Raw genomic sequence first — 24,364 nt, 5'->3', positions numbered from 1 at the left:
GCCAAAGGAGACAGGACAAGAACAGGAGAGGGAAACGACCGGAAGGAAAGCAACACGAAAAGGAGAAACACGGGGAAGACGCACAAGGAGCAAAGAAAGGAACCAAAGGAAGGAACGACAAAGAAGAAAAGGAAGGGAAGGAACGAGCGGGACGAACAGGAACGGAACGAAACGAAGGACGACAAGGAAGAAAAGGAAGGGCAGGAACGAAGAGGACGAAAGGAAGGAACTGCAAAGAATAAAAGAAGGGAAGAACGAAGGACGAACAGTAACTAAGTCAACTAAAAGATTAAAAGTAAACTAACTAAATTTAAGTAACTATCATTAATAAAATTAAATTCATTAACTAAAATATATTTAAATTAATTTATACCCCAATATAATTTTTTTTGTTGAATTTCTGCTAGATCGGAAATTGCCACGTGTGCCGGATCGGAGAGCAGTGGCTGTCGGTGGTCGGAGGCACGCTGGAGCGGCGGCAGAGGCGCAATCCGGTGGTCAGAGGCTTGCTGGAGCTGCTGCAGTCGCTGGCAGTGACGCAGACCCAGTTGCAGGGAAGAAGAAAAGGGAAAGAAAGAAAGAAAAAGGAAAGAAGAAAGAAGAGAAAAAAAGAAGAGAGAAAAAGAAGAAGGAGGAGGTGTGGTGGTGGGCGGTGGTGGGCTGGAGGTGGCATAGAAATGGTGAGAGTGAAGGAGATAGGCGTTGAAGATAAAGGAAAAGGATGTTTCTAGATGGTTTGGGTCGAACCGGTTCGATTCGGTTCGATTCGGCCCAAATCTTCGATTTTCAACCGGTTTCGGCTTTTTCCAATCGGTTTTCGATTCGATTTCTCATAGTATTCGCACTAAAATATTAATAGCAATTTCCAGGCTGTCGGTTCGTTAAATTAAATTGGAAAATGTTTTGAAAATAAAAATTCGGGGTATTTCAATCTCCCCCCTTATAGACAATTCGTCCTCGAATTGAATCTAGTGGGAAAGAATATGAAAGGACGCACGGGAAAGTTTAAAGTTACAAGAAATGGCTTTCCAATACCAAGGAGACAGCTCAAAAGCGAAAATACAGATCGAAGAAAGGCAGCGAGTGGGGTATTCTGATTGTACTTCTACCGCCAATTATTATATTTAGAATAAAATTTCATTCAATTTATATAGTACCACCTAGTTGAAGCTTATAAGAAACTTTATTTCCGAAATCTCCAATACTATCATCGAACAGTTACTGAAATCTTTAGAAAATCGGTCTTTAATTCAATATCTTTAATTAACTGAGTTGTGCAATAAATGCGTAATAGTAATAATATTTACAAAGCAAAACAATGTAAAATTCAATTTATGTATAATAAGAATTGATTCATTTAATTTATATATGTTACGACTAAATCGTTTACTAATCAAGGTTGCAAAACTGTTATTTTTAATCCAAAATTTTCAAAAAATTCTCTTGTAATTTTCGTTGTCTATAATATCGCAGGGTTATTCGAACTCACTCTATCGGTTCTTTTATTACAAGTTGTATTCTTATAATATTTTTATGGTACACTAGCGCAATTATTTAAATAGCTCATTTACTAAGGACATCCCTGCACTATTAGTTTTCTTACTCCTATATGGATTCCCACATTTTCTATTTAATCGCCTTACTTACATCTACCACTTATTCCTTAAATTATCTTAACATGTATCATTAAAAGTTGCCTTCTATACTACATCTTTTGCTTTTCATCCTCTTTCTATTTCACGTATGTTGCTTACTAATTCTTCCCAAGAATATTGAAGCATACTTTTTAATTATTCCATCTACTATTTAATCATTAATAGTAATTTATCTCATAACAATTATTTCATCCTAACATTTATTACTTACCCCAACTATTTACATTTTACCTAATACCTATCATATATAAAAGTCTTAAATGAAATTTCTTATGTTCCAACTTTATGTTACCTTACCATCCAAATGGTACATCAAATAAATAGGCGTCAAATTCTATGTCAACTAAATAATTTATTCATTTCTATATGAGACTTCAGTTCATGCCTTAATTATGAATTAATAACAAATCTCTAATTAGTATCTATAATACATAAACAATTATTTCGCTTTTCATCAAAGTTTTAAAATATAATATCAACTTATACTATCTCACCTGTCTTTAGTTCGTTAATCTCTCTTATTTAAGTCTAGCAAGGTATCTATAACTTCCTTTAATTTATTCCTTTAACCTTATCAACTCTAGTTTCTCAGGTTAGCACAAGGCCACATGATGTGATTGTCTAGATTTGACTTAGTTCAGGTCTTTCCTCCTTCCGCTGACATGTCAAAATTCTTATCAATCACCTCACGGTTCATTTCACTAGTTTCTTTTCATTAGATTTATTCTTCTCTTTATCAAATTCATGTGCGATTACACATTATGACATCATTAAAACCAATTCCAACCAAAGATCATATCTTAATCCAGTAGCCCCCTCAAATCACAATTATATTCCAATCCCACAATCGAATCTAATTATATTTATATTATTCAATGCAAAACAATCATCACCTAGCCACATAGGTTCAGTTTTCCTTGGAAATTTCTTCATGAACTTTTCCTTTCATCAGTTATACATAATCACAATACCAATTAGTCATACCAGATACAAAGGAATTCATTAGTTCCAATTTTTCAATTCAAGTCACAAGTTAAGTCTTACCTTATTATTAACTCCAAAGGATTTCTTAAAATTAAATAATTCTCTTTTGATCAAGTAACTATCCGAAGGTTCAGATTTAAATAGTAATTTTCCTCTAGTTCTGATTTGTCACAATTCCTTGTAGTCTAAAAGGCATAGTATTAAAATTTCAATTCTTAATATACCTCTTTCAAAGTTTCACTAATTTGTATCTCTTATACCAAGTTAATTTCTACCTTAATAAATTCATTTCTTTTATTGATGTCATATCTCTTTTTCTTAAGAAAGAATTTATTTCAGTGGGTTCATTTATAATAATGGTCTACAACACTAGTTATCTCATATCAACCTTTCATCAAATGTGTCTACTAAGGATTTTTGAGCAATTTAAGTCTTTATTTACTAATATTCACTGATATAAATTGGTAGATTAATCGTTTATTCAAAAATTCGACGAATGAGTTAACAACTACAGCCTAGGTGGACCATCCTATGGGTAACTGACTATTTAAAAACTTTTAAAATAATTTTCCTTTTCCACTTTTAAAAACATCGGCATGTCACTCACACAAACCTTGAAATTCTTTTAATAGAAATTTGCATTTACTTTATTTTAAACCAATCTCAATCGTGGTATAAAATATTTTCATGAAGTTTGAAATCAATACTCATTGTATTTTCTACAACCTTTTGGTATTTAACAAAAATGAATTGTCTATCTCCACGAGGACAATCCTGAAATCATCTAGTTCCAGTCTAATGTTACATATTTCATCCCTAAATGATCCTTTTAAACCAAGAATATTCTAATCTCCATCATTACTATTCCTTTCACTATTACTAGCCTCTCAGTAGATTGGTCCACACCTTAAATTTTCCCAAAAGTTATTTTCAGTAGTGATTTATATTTATATTATTATTTTATCTTTATTTATTTAGTTATTTATTTTATCATCATCATTATATTTTTTTTTATTTTTTTTTTTTATATGTATATTTCTTACATCTGAATTTTTCTTCTTTCCCAATTTTGTTTCTAATTATTTATTCTAGTATTCCACAGTAGATAAATTAATTGACCATATTATCATCATCGGCTTTTCTACGATTTAACATCCCCTAGTCTTATCCAAATTCTTTAGCCTTTTGATTCATTTTAATCTTTCTTTTATCCTTCATATCTCCTTAGTGTACCCAACCTCATTTAAGTCTTATCCGTAAAAGAGTTTTAAGGATGGGTACATGAATCTAAGGCGTAAAACCATTATTTTACACAAAATTTAATTCCATCCTAAGGTCATTGCTTCTCAGATTTCTTTATTCTAATTTTTCAATCTCTATTTCATTATTATGAGTTTATCTTTGACCTTTATTCTCTTCCAAATTTATTAACTTTTATTTATTTTATTTAGCACCTCGATCTAATTTCCTTAATTTATTAAGCTTTCCTACAGCATCCACGTTCCTTTCCCCATTCATTCCCCATTTGTGATTTAAAGTTATTCACCATCTTCTACATTCATTTTATTATAATAGATTTATGAACTTAGTCTAGCCCTTTAAGTATCCTACATGTGCTAGGATCTTAATTATATAATGTCTAATAAATTTATTACAAACTAAACTTTCACCTACTAATTTTTTTAGATTATACCAACTATCCCTTAGTTACACATTAGTTCCATAAGTCTATTATCGAGTTCAATCTAATTGCTCATTTATATAATAGATTCATAATTATTTCATGGCTTGGTAATTATTTCTATTAACTATTAGTCAATCGGTTCCATATTAATCAAATTGTAACTTCACAACTTTTGCCCAATTATTCACTAACGACTTTAATTCTATATTAAAACACCCAAAATTTTACCCTTCATACTAATTGTTCAGAGGAAGTTTTACCTGCTTCTTTATCATGTTTACATTATTTTATATTGCTATAATTAATTTAACCTATTCAGTTAACATTATGTTCTTCACATTCAAGCACATAATTCATTTAACATTTTCTTTTATATTCTTAAGTTTCACCTTGAATAATTGAGGATTTCTTGTCTATTATGATTATTTGTCTTAGATCCTCCTTTTCTAACCCTTGCTTTAATTTAAATTACCATTTTTCACTTTTTAATCCCTAACAGTAACATTTCTAGAATTTAATCTATATCTTAATTGACATTTTCAGTCAGATTCATATTCTATACTATTTATTATTAACTTATCAGTATTAATTTCTATATGGCCTAATTTAGTCCTCGGGATAGACAATATGATAAAAATTTAATCAAACATGCAATCATTGTAAATAATTAAAATTCTAAAATCAGATAAATTTTTGACATGCCGACCAAAATAAGAAACCAAACAATTAATTGCAACTTCAAAACATTTCCAGTAAGCAAATAATAAACATGTTTTCTCAAATCGTAGTTCAAATAAATTTACTTTCTTATTATCTTTAAAACTCCGACTTCTTTTCTAAATAATTTCAAATAATTTTCGAAGCAGTGTCTCCTGTCGAATCATGGTGTACTGGGTGATCAGACCATTACACCAATTTCCAACTGATCCTCTGCTTCAAAATAGATGGAGGGGATTTAGCAAAACTCGAAGTATTTATTTTAGAAACGTCAGTTACCCGGACTCTTTTTATAATTCCCTATTATTTCTGTACTTTTAATTCTCGTCCTAAGTTTCATACAGATTTCCTTCCATCCTCGTGCACGATGCGTCCACCGGCACTAAATGGAATTCAATCCCGACTACAGCTCCTTTGTTGGTTACGGCCGATCCCAACATAGGAGTTCTCTATTTAATTTCCTATGTTCCGCAATTCAATCCCGGGCTCTGATACCACCTTTGTCACGACCCATTTCCATGGACCGGACCGGGCCCTAGGACCTGGGTGGGCTTAAGGCCCCCGAAGCCCGTAGTAAGCCTAACTTATTTAAATCTCACCTTCTATTCATAATTATAGATTCAGGCCCATTAACTCAAAATGCAGTTCATATATTTAATATGGACTTTTACTATTTATTTACAACCCAACTGGAATACAATTGCGGAACTCTACCTTTATATTTACATCGTTATTTCTATCATTAAAAGTCTTCTACAATAAGTGTCTCAACTCCACAAGGCTTTTATTTCTTTCTATTACCTGAAAAAAAAAATAGTAGGCAGGGGTGAGCGCCAAACTCAATGAGTAGGGTTAGATAACCCTCTCACCCCACACAATCACACAGAAGCTAAATATTTTTATCTAGTTACCGTTTAATTATATGATCATGCAGTTTGTCACACAAATGGCAATACAGCAGCAATCACAAGTATCATCACCTTCATATAATCACATCACGTGGAAATTAGTCAGTGGCACCACCTGAAACCCCAACGAGCCGTCCTCACACATGGCTCGCCCTCTCATACATGTGCACCGGGGAGCCGATCCCCCATACGGCCAACTGGTCTAATCCTCACTGACCAGTCCTCTCATTGTTTTTTCTATTCTCTCTTTTCTTTCCATACCACAGGAGGCAACCCGGTGGTCTCCATCCAATCTAGATCATCAAGTGCTCACAACAGGAGGCCACCCTGCGGGCTACAATCAAATCTAGATTATCAGGTGCGCAACAACAAGAAGCCATCCTGTGGTTTTCCATACAATCCATATCATCAGGTGCACACGGGGGCGCCGATCTCCCATTTTCCCGGCCGACGGTCAATATCATATCATATTCAGGATCCATATCACAGACCGTCCTCACAAACCCATGGTGGTCCACTTCATCCCAATTCCACACAAACAAGGCACAGTATATTCATAGCACAAGTAATCAAACAATTTTTACTATCAACAAATAGTGCATCATAATATGGCACTTCAATAAAATAATGCATGATAACATTTAGCCGTGAATGCATGCATGCAGGCGGGATGAAGCGATTATCTAACCACTACTCACATTTCTTTATTGTCCTTTAAAAGGACTGTCTTTATCACTCCATGCTTCCAGCTTTCGTCCTCGCATTCGAAATTTTATAAACCTCTATAATAAACATAGAATTCTAAGTAAGAATTTAAATTTGAAGATCTATTTAGATTCGTTTACTAGTTTTGGCAGTCATTTAATTCATTTATTAATTTAAACTATATATATATATTTATAGATACAGATATTGGGTTTCCTTATTTATTTATCACTCTAATAATCTTATTCTATTTTTAATTTCTATAAATAATTTAATCTCTATTAGTAATTTAATTTCTATAATTAATTTTATTTCTACCGAAATTTCGGGCAGCATCTCCCCTAAAATTTAGACTATCTTCCTGCTAAAAACTCAACAAGTTCACAATTATTCAATCCATACGGCCCAATCCATCGGGCAATTAATCAAACAACATGTTCCCAGCCTCCTTTAATCTCAAACATCACCACACAAGCCAAAGGAGACAGGACAAGAACAGGAGAGGGAAACGACCGGAAGGAAAGCAACACGAAAAGGAGAACACTGAACGACAAGATCAAAGAAAAACCAAAAAACTACAAAAAATAAAATTAATTTAATAACTAGCGTACTAACATGAACTAACTAAACTAATTGACTACAAGTAATAAAAAATCATTAACTAATATTACTAAATTAATAACAAATAAAAAATTAATTAAAACTAATTTTACTAACATTAACTAAGTCAACTAAAATTATTAAAAGTAAACTAACTAAATTTAAGTAACTATCATTAATAAAATTAAATTCATTAACTAAAATATATTTAAATTAATTTATACCCCAATATAATTTTTTTGTTGAATTTCTGCTAGATCGGAAATTGCCACGTGTGCCGGATCGGAGAGCAGTGGCTGTCGGTGGTCGGAGGCACGCTGGAGCGGCGGCAGAGGCGCAATCCGGTGGTCAGAGGCTTGCTGGAGCTGCTGCAGTCGCTGGCAGTGACGCAGACCCAGTTGCAGGGAAGAAGAAAAGGGAAAGAAGAAAGAAAAAGGAAAGAAAGAAAGAAGAAGAAAAAAGAAGAGAAAAAGAAGAAGAGAGGGAGGTGTGGTGGTGCGGTGGGTGGGCTGGAGGTGGCATAGAAATGGTGGAGAGTGAAGGAGATAGGCGTGTGAAGATAAAGGGAAAAGGATGTTTCTAGATGGTTTGGGTCGAACCGGTTCGATTCGGTTCGATTCGGCCCAAATCTTCGATTTTCAACCGGTTTTCGGCTTTTTCAATCGGTTTTCGATTCGATTTCTCATAGTATTCGCACTAAAATATTAATAGCAATTTCCAGGCTGTCGGTTCGTTAAATTAAATTGGAAAATGTTTTGAAAATAAAAATTCGGGGTATTTCACTCATATTTCACATATTCATTTAAATAATAATGTTGAAGATAGATTACAATAATATTAAATAAAAATAAAATAAATTAATAATAATAATAAATAATTAAAATTATGATAATATTTATATAATAATATAATAAAATAAAATATATTAAACGTAATAAGATAATAATAGTCAAATTTTAAATTTCAAATGCTTAATTATCTATATGTATTTATCTAATAAAAAACATCAAATCAAATTATAGAGATATTATATATAATTTTATGTCAAAATTTTTTAATTGGCTATAATTAAAATTATTTAAAATATCTTAAATTTTATAAGGACAATATAAAAAATCTCATTATTTATTCTCATTTTCACTTTATATGTAGTATGGATATAGATAAGTTGTAACTGCTAATGATATTATCATTGCACAAGAGAAAAGAAATTACCATCTATTTTTTTGAATCATCTAAGTGAGAATTTTTTTTTATTAATATTTGTGCGAAGATCTCTTGCTTAAAAAAATAAAAAATAAAATTTTAATTCGAATATCCCGATTTTTCAACAATGCTACGATAACTGTATTCGAGTTCTTAGATACTGCCACTAGTTAATAAATAATAGTTGATGTACATAATCCGAATTCCAAAATCCAACCCGTTTTTCTGAAAAACAAGTCTTCTCGTCCTGTCACTACCGACGGCCAAATTGTTTGCCGACAACGTTACCAAAGCGGATAATTTGACCGTCTCCTTCACAGATTCTTCTTATCTATAATTAATCATTCACTGCTCCCATCGGTCAGCAGATGTAAATCTCACCACTATTCAATTTCAAATTCCTGCCATTTTTTTCCTATACTTTAAGCTTCGTTTTCGTTTGTTTTTGGTCTGTTGAAGTTTTGAATCCGTTTTCTCCGTGGTGTGATCGTATCGCTAGTTATTACCACCGCCCCGCAATAGTAAGCTTCTCAATATTTTCTTCTCTTTCTCTGGTCATGTTGTTGTGTTATTGTGTGGCATTAAGATTAATTGAATTTTGTAGTTTGGGCCTGTTGATCTTGTGTTGCTTTAATAATGGGGATTGGTTGGGTAACTTGAAATTGACAGGGAAATCGTAATCCTTAATTCCTTACCCACTTCCTGTTCTCTCAAAGTCAAAATTGGACCTGAAAGGGATTGCAAGGATGAAGTTTGGAATTCTTCTCGATGACACATAGGTTAAAATTTTGGATTTATGCTAGTCTGGCTGATGATGAATGAGAGGAAGAGAAAATTAAAATGAAAAAAATAAAACAAAATAAAATGTTTCAACTTTAGTTTGTTTAGTTGAACAAATATCCAACCAAACTTGCTGTACACTTAACTTTTGCAATTATAGGAAATTTGAGACTGGACATTCTCATATACTCATGTTTCTTCTTGTTAGCTACTGTTGTCTTTGGTCGATTTGAGACTGCTATCGTTGGGGTCATTGAAATAATTGCTTATTATTGCAGTGGAGTTGGGGGTTATTGGTGATGTGGATGGTATAAGGAGCTGTTAAGCACAGCCTTGTATAAACTATTTAGTTACAAGGTGTATATATATGGTGGAGGTGGTATTTTATATTCTTTATCAGGGTAGTCAAGCTACTTTGCTATCATATAGCATTAGTCTTAATTCTATCAGATATTACTTTATATGTTTCTCACTTTAATATAAATCTACAAAATAAAATAACAAATATGAAATCTCATATATATATATATATATATATATATTTCAATAGAACTAATTAATTGATTTAAATTTTCAATTTTTTGATATTGTTTTCAGTAGTTTGGCTAAATTAATTATTGTTAACCATTCAAGATTTGTTTTTTGAGATATGAAGGAAATTTTCTTCTATGTAAGTGTCCACTGATCAGTTTTTGGCCACAATTATCTCAATTCAGAGCCAGGAACCATACGAGACTAGAGAAAGATGACAACCATTCGCCGATTCTGCTGCAAAGATCTTCTCCGGTTTTCCTCTGTAAATCTCGACCATCTCACTGAAACTGTAAGCTGAATTTCTAAAATTTTTCAATTAATTATATTGCTAATGAAATGATATTAATAGTCTTCAAGAAAATCGATTGTGTAGTTCAACATGTCATTCTATATGACTTATTTGGCAAGATGGCCGGACTATTTTCATGTTGCTGAAGGCCCTAGTAGTAAAATCATGGGTTACAGTAAGCTCTTCCTCTTTCTTCCCTTTTTAATTCATTATTTTGTGTGTAATTTTTACCTTTTTTTTGGTGACAAAGAAGAGAAAGCCTAAAAGAGGGCAATCTTTGTGGATGGTTGTAGTTATGGGTAAAGTAGAAGGACAAGGCGAGTCCTGGCATGGACATGTCACGGCAGTTACAGTGGCTACTGAATACCGCAGGCAACAATTAGCTAAAAAACTCATGAACCTCCTCGAAGACATTAGTGATAAAATGTAAGATTTTCACATGATGAAGGAACTTTTGCTATTTTCTTCTGATAATTATATATTTTTTACTGGAAATTGTAATCAACGATTGCTAATACTCATATCTAGAATCTTTGAGTCCTTGGCCTTGTTTTAATGTCTTTTGCTTGAATGAATGAAATCGATGTTAAGATAGGACTTTTGGATTCTTTTGCTTGAATGAATGAAATTCATGTTAAGATAGGACTTTTGGATTTTTCCATTAGCACAGCAGCATCATTAAATCATATGGTGGTTGTATGTTAAATATTATATTGGTTTCTTTTTATATGAAACTCATTATGAAGAGAGAACATTCTTTTGGGGCTTTGTTTGCAACATTATGCAGCTCTACTTTTATTTATTGATATGCATGTCTACGTCCAGCTGAGTTGGCATTTTGGCTTAAGTTGGGCTCTCGGAAGGGTTGAGACTTAGATGACATTGAGCTATAGAGTATCATCTTATTTCCAAATTTATTTAGTTTTGGAAGTTCCTAGAATCTATTTCTGGACACACTTTAGAAAACTGTGGGAAGTTTGGTCTTGCACTATTTCCTGCTCTGTAGGTTCAACCTCTTAGTTCTTAGGAAGACAAGTGCAGTCTTATGAGGTCCTTTGAATTGTGAATTTTCTCAGGAAGTGCCAGTCTTCTATTTGTGCTGCATTGTTTATGTCTCCTTGCTAACGATATTGCTTTCTATTCATATTAACATATTGATATAGAACTATGGGCCAGTGTGGCTAGAAAACCATTTTGGATGTTTTGTTCAGCTGTTGTTATTGTCTAGTTGTTGGATTTCGGTAAATATTCTATCTTTTAGATAGAATTACTCGGACGGGCTTAAGGCTTTTGTTTGATTACCTCTTCTGTCTTTTACTTTTTTAACTCATCGTCTGGATTAGTATAGGCGCAAGAATCTTTCTAACGACAACCTTTTTTTTTTTTTTTTTTTCAGTGATAAGGCATACTTCGTGGATCTGTTTGTTAGAGCGTCAAATACACCAGCCATAAAGATGTACGAGAAGGTAATGTGTCTTGAGTGATGGTAAATTTGCAATTTTGTTGCTACTTGATCATACTTCTCTAATTTGTAAAATAGGGGCTTCAAATCTTCTTGTGAGTTTTATTTTTGATATTCTTTTTCTTTTAATTAATGCCATTTGACCTCAATTATATAAACTTTCCTTCTTGGGAATATTACATGACGTAGCCAATATCGTTAATTTTGGTTAGCATTTCATTCCTAATTCTTATTTAGAGCTTTGATATTTGTTTTTTTTCTTTTTCTTTCATATAAGTTCTTAAAAGAACTGGATAATATCAAAAAAAGTGTTTCAAGAGATGCATGGATGTGTCTTCATTGCCAAAAGAAATTGAAGCCGGCATGGTGTTAACCTCACCAAGCATCGACAAATGTGCTTTTGTAGTACTGCTAGTTTGGATCAGTTAATTTTGTTAGGCAAATTGTAGGATTTAACTGCTTAGATTTGCTTGCATTTTCCCATGAGAAACTGCTCTGCTGAGTAACTGGGTCATAACTGGATGGAAGATATTCATTTACAAGTTTCATTCATGTTCAATATGTTTTCTGGAGGGGGACATTCATTAAGTGTGTGACTGTGTTCTTTTTCTTTCTGATCCATCAATAATATGAGAATGTAATGTTTATCGATCTTCCTTTTCTTTTCAGCTCGGGTATGTAATCTATAGACGAGTGCTCCGATATTACTCAGGGGAGGAAGATGGCTTAGGCAAGTTTACACCTGACCGAAACATTTCTGATTTCGTTCTATTGGGCTCTTATCACCTCTCAATTACTTACTTTATTGTGCTCTGGATTCAGACATGAGGAAAGCTTTATCGCGGGATGTTGAAAAGAAGTCTATTATTCCACTCAAACGGCCAGTTACTCCTGATGAACTGGAATATGATTAGATCGGAAAGCTGAATAATTTTGTGATTCTTGAATGAAAGAGTAAGTACCTTGTATCAGTTGCACATTGTTGAGCAGGACGATATGTTGAGCGTGAGAATATCAAAGAGAAAGGTGCACATTGTTATTGGTTTTCCCATCTTTTGAGTTTTGAATGCTGTATGGCCTCTGTACTGAGTAAGAATTAAGTTAGATTTTATATACTATAAATTAAGTATAAAACTTTAAATTGAAAATCTCATGTTCAATTTATTCTTTGTTATCTATATATTTCAACAATTAATCAAATCTTGTAATAATATTTTAATGTATTCTTATATTGACTTGAAGGAAGAAGTTCTATATTTGAGAAATATACAAAAGGGACTTGAACAATATATTTACTGAAAAATTAAAAACTGCATTTATTGAAGAGTGGATGGACCAAGCAGATGCAGGCTTTGATAGGTAGAAGCGTTTGGAGTAGTGTTCAGTGTTTTGATTGGATTAAAATATTATTTTAATTAATTATTGTGTTCATTTAGAGTTTGAGGTAATGTTTCACGGAATTTTATATAATGTCTATGCATATCACTTGTTTTTGGCTCGTTCTCTGTAACCGCATCTTTTTTTTTGTTTTGTCTTTTTATATTAAATAGCTAATCAAACAATTATTTTTTCTAAACATTTCTATTTTAACAGCTATATGAATATCTAACAACTAATATCTAACCGCTAACTCTTAGTTAAATAGCTGAAAGTTACTACATCGGCTAAAATTTACTAGAATTGCTAAAATTATCGAATAGACCCTCAATGTTAAATAATTCTCACATAAGTAAGAAGACCAACCAGATCACTACTTGATTGTTTCAAGTTTCATTGTAATTATCCAATTACATTAAATCTGTTGCATCTGCCGATAAAATTCCTCATTTAAAATTGCATTATTCTAATAAAATCTTTAAAAACAAAATTATTTTGGTAATTTGTTTATCGTCTTCCATTACTTCATTAAGCATTTGAAATTGATATTTGAATTTTTTTGTCATCAATAAATTAAACATTTAATTTTTATTATGATTTCATAAAAGAATATATTTCTTGATTTCATAAAAGAAGCTAAACATAATGATTTATGAAATATAGAATTGGAAAGTCATTTTCCTCTTGTAAGTCTCACTGTATTTGGAGCATTTTTACCGTTAAAAATAATAAAAAAAATCATCAAATTTTTATTCTAAAATGGGAAAAAAATGTCACCAACTTTTTACTGGCAACTGTTTATTATTCTATCATGCCATATTCATTTCGATGCAACTATTAAATGGAAGTGACTTTCTATATTTCTTTCATAAATAAATTCTCTCACTTTCTTTACTCATATAAAATTTTCACCTTCACTTGGTCTATTTTATAAAAATATTCAATAAGTTAATAACATTTTATTATATTTTGATTTTTTTTTAGAATAATCATATATTCTCCATATTTATTCTCATTTTAATATAAACGAATAAAATTTAAAAAAAATTTATCATATGCATTGAACTAATTAATATTTTAAAATTTCAATTTTTATTATTATATTTAGTAGTTTGATAAAATAATAATTTTTTTTGAGATATTGAAGGAAACTAATTAATGAATTCTTTTTTGAGATATTGCCAGAAATTTCTTTCTAAAATATATATCAAGAGAGAATTATTATTTAATTTATAATTTTTAACTTTTGTTATTATTTTGTTCATCCTTTTTTAGTAAATACATTAATTCATCCCTAAATTTTTAATGTCCTTCAACTATTTATTTTTTACGCTAATAAAAAAACATTTTTCCTGTTAATTTTTAATAAAAACACCAAAATGCATATATTAAGTTAAAAAATATTTATCTCTATTTTCATCTCTTTCTCTTATCCTGCATGCCAAAATAAAATCATTTTAAAAATTGGAACTTCATAACTGTGGAAGTTGAGACAAAATCTCCACATCTTCACACGCTTTTGGACTTAACAGACAAAATACGACTTTCGTATGACTTCAACATTGCCGCCATCGTTTTATTTTACATACACTAAAATGGTAAAAAAAACAATTACTGTTTATAAAAATATTCTGAAATAGAGTTAGAGCCGGATAAATCTCACGAATTGTTTCGATGTAAAGATGAAAATATAAATTCTATTTTGTGAAAACATAAATTCTATTTTTAGAAAACACGTATAATAGGAGGTATCGAAAAATTTTATGCTTTACAACTTGATGGGAATTTGTTAATATAAAAGAGGTGAAGGAACACCTTCTATTCTAAAAAATAAAATAAAATAAAAAGAATATATTTTGTGTTTCATATACTTTTTTTTTTTCATTTTTCCATTCATCTCTTAATATCATTAACACTTCAAATTACAACGCTTTGTTATATGACTAAGATCTACAATCATCAAATAGGAATATAAAATTTGAAAATAAAACAGTAAAAACTGAAAAATTTTGAAGAAATTAAAAAAATGAAAATAAAATCTTTGTTTAAAATAAAGTTAATAAAATAGAAATAAACTAAAAATATTTTAAAATATAGCATGTGGATTAAAATTGAAACAACAATTCTTTCTACATCAAAATATTTTAAAAATAAATGTTATTTTATTAAAAATAAAAGTCAAAATTAATTAGTAAAAATTAGTAGATAGATATGCGTTCAAGAGTATGGATTAAAAATGTTGAAATTTGTAAAGATAAATAAAAAAAAAAGAAGTAAAATGAAAGGTGGTAAAATTCATTAATTTGATGTTACATTTAAGACGGTTTAATCTAATCAATAAACAATTATAAATTAATTTATTTTTAAGTAAATATAAAGATAAACAATTAAGTCATTACACATTTTATTAATTTGGAATCCTATATGGCAACACCAAAAAAAAATCTGCCTGCTAACTATAATCAATATCATTTATTAACCATTGATTTCCTTCTTCGATTACCATAACATTATGAGTCATAAATAGTAAAGGCTCATAATTTCATCACTGCAAAGAAATACAATGAATTATTTAATTTAAAGTAATATATTCTATTAATAACAAATATAATTTAAAAATATCTCTTTCTGATTTTTGTTGAATTTTCTTTTTTCTAATTCGAATTTTCAAGAGTAGGAGCTCAATTTTTTCTAGTTCACTATTATAAACATAACTGTCCAAATTTAGAACTTCAAGCTTCAATTTTTATTTTTGCAATACAATTATAAATAGAATAATAAATTAAAAAAAAAAGAAGAATTGATCCCACCCACCATGTCACCAACAAGGCATTGATGAGAATCTAAAATTGTCTTAGGTGAAAAGTATCTTTCCTTTGGATGCTTTCGTTCACCAATATTCTGACAGGTTTTAGCTTTCCCTAACAACATATTTGGGTTTTAACATATATAATTAATCTAGGTCCAAGATTGACCTAGAAGCTTCCATTTATGTCAAACCCTAATTTTTTTAATAATATATATATAAATTTTTTAATATAAGGATTAGCCCTTAAACAATTGAATGATACTTTATTAATCTCCAAACTTTACCTTTTAATTTATTGAGAAGACAGCAAGTTGGAGACAGTCCAAAGAATTTTTATATGTTGGTGTGGTGGAAATGGCAAGAGAAGTTGCTTCTAAAGTAGCCACTTGTCATTTTTAGGTTAAATGGATTTAAGAATTTGTTATTATTTTATTTTTAGATGTTTGAACTAATTAAATGGGTTTACTTCTACATGCAATGCATTTTAAAAAGTTGAAATTTGCAGATTTGATTGATGAGCTGCACAAGTTGGCCAGCAAATCATGAAAGAAAGATTTCATACATATATATATATATAACTATAGTTCATATAGAAATGATTTTTTTTTTTTAAGCATTGACATGAGTTTTAATTCTTATATGAAAGATATTAAACTTAAAATTTTATTAGAATAGTCAAATACATTAACAATAACTATACCTTTTATATTATTTAAATATAAAATTTAATAATTAATTATATATAATAGGTTTGTTAAGAATCAACCAAGCATTGATTAAGTAGAATTGAAATAAGTAACTCTTGGTCAAAAGGTCTTTTTATTATGTAATTAATGCCCTAAATTCTCGCTCAGTATTAAGTCTCCACATTCTCGCTCTCGGCATTTATTTCATTATTCCTTACTTAAAATAACCAGAAATACTATAAAGATATTTATTTAGTTTCAAATAATATATTTATTTGAGCACATTATCATTTATCAAATTCTCTCACTCATAAATTTTTCTACTTCTGTCAATTAATATATTTATTGAAAAATGCAATGTACCGAAATGATATGATTAGTTATACAGCAAGACTCGCTCTCCATTTGACTCATCAAAATGATAAAAAATTTTATCGTCGAATTTATTACATCTTTAACAGAGATTAGAAAAAACGACTGATTGAGGCAAGAGAAGGTGTGGGGATATATATATATATATATGGGATGTGATAAAGAGAATCTAGAAAGACATAAATAAGCAAAAAGGAGAGGAAAGTGAAGCATATGTGCTAGAGCCACTCAACTATTGCATGCTTTATTTAAGCCAAGGAAAGATACCCATGTGATATTTTATGAATTGAAGGTTGATATTAGTTATCCAACTCTGATTCCAAGTCAAGAAAAAAGCTTTAATATACGAATATCTTCATAAGGACAAGGAAAGATTGCCAGTTTCCATGGATGTCCGATCAATATCTCGGATTTATTCCACCATTATTCATTACGTATATTTGTCCCTATATGTATATATATAATCTCTTCAGTAAAATTAGTTGTTTTGATATCTATCAGCTACTCTAGAGTGTTTAGCTGTTCGGCAAAATTAATTGTTTTGGTATCTGTTACTTATTTTAGATCATTTAGCTGTTTGAGTAATTTTTTATAAAATGCTAAAAAGCTAAACATTGCATGTGTTAACTTTTCATAAAATGTTACTTTAACCTCTAAAAATTAGTTCAAATGCTATGTTACCTCAAAATATAACGCTAAAAGCTACTTAAAACGCTGTTACAGATAATAATAAATTGAGTTGAAGTACATCATTTACGTGAGGTTAAACTCTAATTAGCTAATAAAATTGAAAGTTATATTCATTTACTAATTCAAAAAAAAAAAAAAAAAAGATGAAGCTAATGATTGCCATCTATCATTAACTCTACTAAATTTAATTTTCAACAAAATAAAGCAAAACTAATTAACTTTATATATTTTTTGGATTAGTATTCTCTCATATACTGAATTTCTATTTAGAAATACAGCAGAAATTTTTATATCAGAACAATTTTTATAAAATAAGAGGGTCATGTACATATTTAAATATATTGAAATTGAAATTAAGATCAGAGAAAGATACTAAATATAAATTAGAAATATCAGTAGAAATAAATTGCATCTCTAAATGAACTTTATTTAAAAGACCAAATTCTGAAATTTGAAATCATTATTATTGAAGTGCTTTATCTAAATACTACCTCAATATTAGCATGAAGACATGCGCGTGTGCATGCACTTATATATATACTCTTATTTTTCATATTCTCTAACCAATTAGATCACATCTAATTATTAAACAATAATTAATTGTTATTCGCACATTGAAAAATAGTCTAGTGGTTAAGTATATATATGATTTAATAATAGATTCAAGTTTAAATTCTCTTTTCCATTATTCAATAAAAATTAATTGAAAACTGTTTATCATTTTTTTTCAAGTGAATTATTAATTAACACTTTTGTTTGCACTGAATAATTTTATAAGATTGACTTGATGCATGTGTGGCTTGTACATTGACTGAGGGAGGGGTCAGGAATAGCTCCGCTCCCCTCAGCAAATTTTTTTTTTTTTTTTAAAGTTTACCCTTTAAATTTCTGAAAAATTTTCAATAATTATCCCTTAAACTAATGTACTTTTTAATTTTGTCACTCCTAACTTTTGAAAAAAAAAAAAAATTACCCTCTTTATCTTCAATTTTGGCTCCGTACCGGACATCAAATACTAAGTGAAGACAAGTCATTCTCAAATTTGGGTAACTTGACTGTAAATCAATCCCACTTTTATCATATTCCACGTGTCCGCACTTCATTTGAAGCTTTTAAAAGAAAAGTCACCACTCTCCGCCTACGAAGTAACAACAACTCTTCATTGATCTTTTTGCAAATTTTACTTGGTGTGAGATTCGACATTTCTCAAAAACCATTCTTTGCAGAATGGTTGTAAGTGCTTCGTTTCTTTTCTTTTTCTGTCCACATCATACCGCCTTTCCACTTTTTATATTTTTGGTCTCTTTTACCCCACTTTTGTTAGCTTAAAAGCCCAAGCTCTCATCTCTTTAGATTCCACAACACAAGCACTTACAAAAGAAACTAAAAAATAAAAAGAAAAATACACTAAACTTTTCCTTCTTTCTTGCTTTCTTCCTTTCTTGCTCCTCCATTTTCTTGAATCTAAATACTATGGCTGGAAAAAGAAACCAAATAACCAGCCCTATCGGAAGCCCCTTGTCAGGGAATATCTCTGATAGCTCTTCCAAAGAGCAAGACCGATTTCTCCCTATCGCCAACGTTAGCCGTATCATGAAAAAATCACTTCCTGCAAATGCAAAAATATCCAAAGAAGCTAAAGAAACCGTTCAAGAATGTGTTTCTGAGTTCATAAGCTTCATCACCGGTGAAGCCTCCGATAAGTGTCAAAGAGAAAAAAGAAAGACCATTAATGGCGACGATCTTTTATGGGCTATGACTACACTAGGGTTTGAAAATTATGTGGGTCCGTTAAAGATTTATCTCAACAAATATAGAGAAACTGAAGGAGAGAAAAATTCTATGGCTAGACAAGAAGATCAATCTCCGCTTGCAACTAATGACGAAATTAACAAAGTAAATAGTTCTTTTTCAACTGAGGTTGACTTGCAGACCTTTAATGGCGGATTTTATTCACTTGGGGCGCAAGTAATTACTCCTAAAAGCGGCTATGGATATAACTGAAGGTTTGTTGGGTATGGAGAGAATTTGGTGGTGCAGGTAATTTTCAATATGAATGGCAGCTATTAGAAATATTAATTAATTAATGTATACATATATATATAAATATCCATGTATGAAAATATATTTATGTTTAAGTCCATTTCCTGCCTTTGATCAATTATATATGAGCATATGTGAAAATAGAGAATTTCTATGAAATATTTTTATTTGAGAGATGCGATTTCACTAAATATTTTCCAAGTGTAACGTTATTTCAATTTATGTTGGTGGATTAATAATTTCGCAGCACACACCAGCTTACCTCGCCTTCTTTGTTCTCCACTTTCTCATTTTAGACAAAATAATAATAACAATAATAATATTTCCAATTGCACCAAAATGATATTTGAAAGTGTTTTTTTTTTTTTTTTTAAGAGTGCCATTATTTTCAGAGAACTAATTGTTTACGCCAAAGCAATAACATTTTATACAATATCATTTAACAAAATTGCCCCTTAATGAATTTATCTCTTTTTTCCTCCTTTTTTTTTTTTTTATCACCACAGGAACATTAAATTCAGTTTTTAAAAAGAATAAAAAAGAAAGAAAGAACTAAACAATCTAAATAAATTCAATGCTCTGATCACCATCACTCAACAGCAACACCATTTTTTCTGGTCCAAAGCTCTCTCTTATTTCCTAATAACATAACCTTTCTTTATAAATACCAGGCTCTCATTAAAAAAGAGAAAAACAAATTATAAACTTGTTATGTGTTCAGGCCTTGTCTTTTCTTATTCTTTTTATCTTTTCATAAATAAATTTGGATTAATATTTGGGAAACATCTCTCTTCTATAAAACAATTGAAGTCTGCAATTTTTCTATAAATCCATTTTTAACTTGTCAATTGCGTATTTTTTTATCAGATAAATTCGCTATAGCAAGAACTTTGTGTGAGAACCAAGTATAACAACTGAATTGAAAGCATTCATTTATTTAGATCGTTTAGTTATATCTTTTAATTTTTTTTCTTTTTAAAAAAATGAATTAATGTTCCTGTGGAGATAAAAAAGAAAGAGAGGAGATAAATTCATTAAGGGGCAATTTGGTCAAGTGATATTGTATAAAATGTTATTGCTCTAGCATTAACGATTAGTGCTCTAGAAATAACACCATCCTTTTTTAACGAGTCTCAATTAAAAAGCATTGAATTGTTTTGAGTCCATCCATGGGTCAAACTAACGAATTTTTTTTTTTTTTAAACAGAAGATATTTTTCACTATTCATTAAGAAAAAAAAAAAGATAAAGCTAGAATAATTTTTAAAATTTTTTTGTATTGATTGGTTTGATCCATGGATGAGTGCATACATCAAATTTAGACAAGTATAATATCCTGTTAAAAAAGGGTGTGAGGGCAGGTGCATTGAGCAAGTTTAGGTGTTGATTAAATGAGTTTAGGACGGATATAGATATTAAATTAATTATTCACTGTGGATTTGGATAAAGGCGTGGGCAAAAGAAAAGATAGATTCAAACGAGACTGGGTGTAGGTTTAAAGTTGTGAATACACCCACTACCCACTAAAATCCAATATTTTAATTTGAAAATATTTAAATAATAAAAATATTTCAAGTGAATATTGAGTTTGACGGAAGCGGCTCATATTTTCATGGATACTCTATGATTCTTCAATCCTTCCCTACTTCAGTCACAAATTTTGGGTTTGATCTAGAAGAAAACCTAATTCTGATATACATGGGTCATATTCTCAAATGTTTATCCAATTTCCAGATATTCTGAAGAAACATAAGCATCCCATATAAAATCTGGGCTTGCAAGAGAAATACCTTTGTCGTCGTCCTTGTTTGTTTTTAGGTAGATCAAGGCACTTTAACCTTAAAACTTCTTGCATAAGGCCACACTTGTTCACTTTGAGGAGCATCCATAACAATCCTCTGCTAGTAGAAAAGTTGTGACGGATAGTACTAAACTTCTTGCACGTTCCTATGTTGTTGTTATTCAAATTTTATGCAAGCTATGCATGGGATGCTCGTAAACTACTAAAAACCGTTTAAATTGCCCGAACTATATCTAAAATGGTAGGTTTGAAAAAGTTAGCGATTAAGTTTAATTTGGCTTAATTTCATTCAAGGTTTGTTTCTGAAATATAGACACCGTCACACTTTCATCTTCCGAATTCAATTTGTAATGGTAAAATTCTTAACACTAAAGTCACTTTTATCTAATTATTGGTGAAGAGATGCCGGAAGATTGACATGGATGTCCAGCTCAACATTTTTTATGTTTTAAAATCCACGTAGTCTCAATAAAACCAGAATTTTCTCTTAGAAGCTCTTTCTCTCTCATGTCCCAAAATTACATAAAACTTAAAAAATGGAACTATCTGTTTGGTTTATTAGTTCCACTGAAGGCAATAAATAGAACATCGAATACACCTAACATTATATATTCATTTCAATGATGCTAAAAGTTATATTGTGTTATTTATTTATCGTTACTCATATTTAACGTTACTTGTTAAAAATAATTTTCTTGTTTTTTTATTAATTACCTATTATTTTTCAATATCATTATTTATTTATAATCACTTTGAAATTTGATAATATAAGTAGTTATTAAGTTTAACCATTTTCAGTATATATTAATCAACTTTAGATAATTAATTAATTTTGATAGATGGAAAAGTTAATAATATATTAATAAATATATCTCATATTAAAGTAAGGTTGCAATAAGAAAAATACATGCAAATTCACTTTCCTAACTGAAATAACTAATTTTTCTTAATTCTTGTGAATATAAAGTGCTATTAATCGGGACAGAGGAATTTTAAATTGATTACCTTGTTGTAAATCATAATAATAAAATAAAGCTAAATTTGGCCATGAACTTAGGAATAATATTCAATTTGTCCAAAAATCACTTTTCATATAATTTATCTCCTGAACTTACACCAAAAGGATAAAAAGTCTGATTTTACTGAAAAGAAAATAAATATTTAATTTAAATCAAATTTTAATTAAAAAATAATCAAATATTTAATTGAGATGAAATACAATTAAGAAATAACTAAATAAAAATAATAAATATTTAAACCAAATATTTTAATTCTGCAATTTTTTAAATCAATGATAAGTCACTATAATTTTTTTATAATTATTATTATATTTTTAAATATTTTTTTGAACTTCTTAAATAATTTTTATTATATAACAATATTAAAAGTTATTTTTTTAAAATTGAATTTTTCACTTTTTTTAGTGCATATGTAGGAGAAAAATTGTAAAACAAATAATGTTTAAACAGATTGAATATTGCCCCCGAAGTTGGGGGCAAATTAAACTTTATTCCTTAATAATACTAATACCTCAGTTACATAATATTTGCCACATTTGAAATCACGTTGTTTAAGAAAATCATTAAATTTGTCTAAACTACAATAAATTATTGAGTAAATTGACTATATTATCTTTAATTTAATACTAATTTTTTAAAAAAACTATTAAATTGAAATAATAATTATTAGTCATATATAAAAAGTAAATATGGAAAAAAGTATTTATTACATCTTTAAACCGCGCTTTTACTACTACGAATCAAAGAATTCTCTATTGATATAGAGTCTATTTTTATGACATGTGTTACATATACCTTCTATAGTAGGTCACAATGAATTTGTTTTGTTTTGTTTTTTTCTTTTTTTTTTTTTAAACTGTAAAGATAAATTAACTATAAAATTATGTTTTCAATTCACCTAAATTAAAGTTTATGATACTGTATAGACTTCTTATACAATTTAAATTCTTAATTAATAAACACTAAAATTATAAAATTTTATATATACATTAAGTAATATTTTATTTATAAAAATTATATAAATAATTTAACATAAGAACAAGGTTTCAAGTTAAATTTACAGTTTACAATCTAGAAACTTGCGTAATTGGACATTTTAAATTAAATAAAAATTAAAATGAATATTTTCATGGATAAATATATAATATGGATTTTTAAAAAATATATAGATTAATTTATAATAAAAAAACTAAAATTAATTAAAATACAAATTAAAAGTAATAAATTATTATTTATATTCCTTTATTTAGAGTTAAAAATAAATTAAATAAAGATTAAGTAAAAAAGAACAATAGTATATAAAATATATGAAATTTTGACTGCAATAATTGTAAAAATCAGTTTAAAGAAGAAAGATCTTCATAAATTTCTTAATAGTAATGACATTTTCTTTTGCTTGATAACTAATATATGTTTTTAAATCAAATAGATGCGACCTTACTAGGCATATTAAAAATATATGAAATAAAATTTAATTATATACATTAGAAAAATTAGTTTATTATTAAATAAAATTGGAGAAAAAAATTAAATCAAGCATTTGAGTTATGTAATTTTATTTTCTTAATTAAAAAAACGTATAGAAAAATAATAAAATGTCGTATATATATAATATGTTTTCTTTTAAATAAATTCATTATTAATATTTTAATAATGAAATAGTAAATTATTATTTATTAAGATGGTAAACAATTTATTTTGAGTCAATAAATTTAATCATTAGATAATTATTTATTTTTATTTTTATAATTATGTTAAAAAGAGTATTTTTTATTCAAATTAAAAAAATTACATTAAATAGCTTATTTTGTAAGCTACTTTATAGGGAATAAGTTATTTAGTAAAGTTTGAATTTAACATTTAAATTTAAGTATTTCAAATTTAACGGTGAAAAGAAGATTCTGCATTCATATAGACAGTTTGAATTTTTTGGCCGTAGTTTTATCCTGAAATCACGCGAAATATTACGGAACAAATTATTTTTTTCTCAAATTTAATAAATATTATGTAAATTATTATAATATAAATAAATAAATAGATATTA

At 29.1% G+C, this 24,364-nt stretch overlaps 2 protein-coding genes and 1 long non-coding RNA gene across 5 annotated transcripts; 2 read left to right on the top strand and 1 right to left on the bottom strand.

The window, feature by feature from the left end:
- Nucleotides 1-5,669: 5,669 nt before the first annotated feature.
- On the bottom strand, nucleotides 5,670-6,713 carry LOC149492151 (uncharacterized). Its single transcript, XR_016319111.1, has 2 exons — nucleotides 6,647-6,713; nucleotides 5,670-5,841 (listed from the first exon to the last, which is right to left on the bottom strand). It is a non-coding gene; the product is annotated as an uncharacterized LOC149492151 (long non-coding RNA).
- A 2,007-nt stretch (nucleotides 6,714-8,720) lies between these two features.
- LOC149492150 (N-terminal acetyltransferase B complex catalytic subunit NAA20-like) lies at nucleotides 8,721-12,672 on the top strand. Of its 3 annotated transcripts, XM_089716847.1 has the most exons (9): nucleotides 8,722-8,829; nucleotides 8,919-8,980; nucleotides 9,129-9,238; nucleotides 9,956-10,062; nucleotides 10,147-10,237; nucleotides 10,356-10,488; nucleotides 11,459-11,528; nucleotides 12,194-12,254; nucleotides 12,347-12,672. In XM_089716847.1, the coding sequence occupies exons 4-9, from the start codon at nucleotides 9,985-9,987 to the stop codon at nucleotides 12,436-12,438; spliced, it is 525 nt and encodes a 174-aa protein (XP_089572973.1). In that variant the 5' UTR covers nucleotides 8,722-8,829; nucleotides 8,919-8,980; nucleotides 9,129-9,238; nucleotides 9,956-9,984; the 3' UTR covers nucleotides 12,439-12,672. The 3 variants fall into 3 exon arrangements, with proteins under 3 accessions (XP_089572971.1, XP_089572973.1, XP_089572972.1); XM_089716846.1 differs by lacking the exon at nucleotides 9,129-9,238; XM_089716845.1 differs by lacking the exon at nucleotides 9,129-9,238 and having other exon boundaries at nucleotides 8,721-8,980.
- Nucleotides 12,673-18,804: 6,132 nt separating this feature from the next.
- LOC105636528 (nuclear transcription factor Y subunit B-1) lies at nucleotides 18,805-19,622 on the top strand. The gene has a single exon (XM_012219819.4). It carries the CDS (start codon nucleotides 18,932-18,934, stop codon nucleotides 19,460-19,462), a length of 531 nt encoding a protein of 176 aa, XP_012075209.1. The 5' UTR covers nucleotides 18,805-18,931; the 3' UTR covers nucleotides 19,463-19,622.
- Nucleotides 19,623-24,364: the final 4,742 nt, after the last annotated feature.

Source organism: Jatropha curcas, unplaced genomic scaffold (assembly GCF_041381405.1).
Source record: "Jatropha curcas cultivar XTBG-Jc1 unplaced genomic scaffold, XTBG_Jcur_1.0 HiC_scaffold_96_pilon, whole genome shotgun sequence".
Lineage (NCBI taxonomy): Eukaryota > Viridiplantae > Streptophyta > Magnoliopsida > Malpighiales > Euphorbiaceae > Jatropha > Jatropha curcas.
The sequence above is the reverse complement of the archived record's forward strand: the minus strand, read 5'-3'. Positions and strand labels throughout refer to the sequence as shown.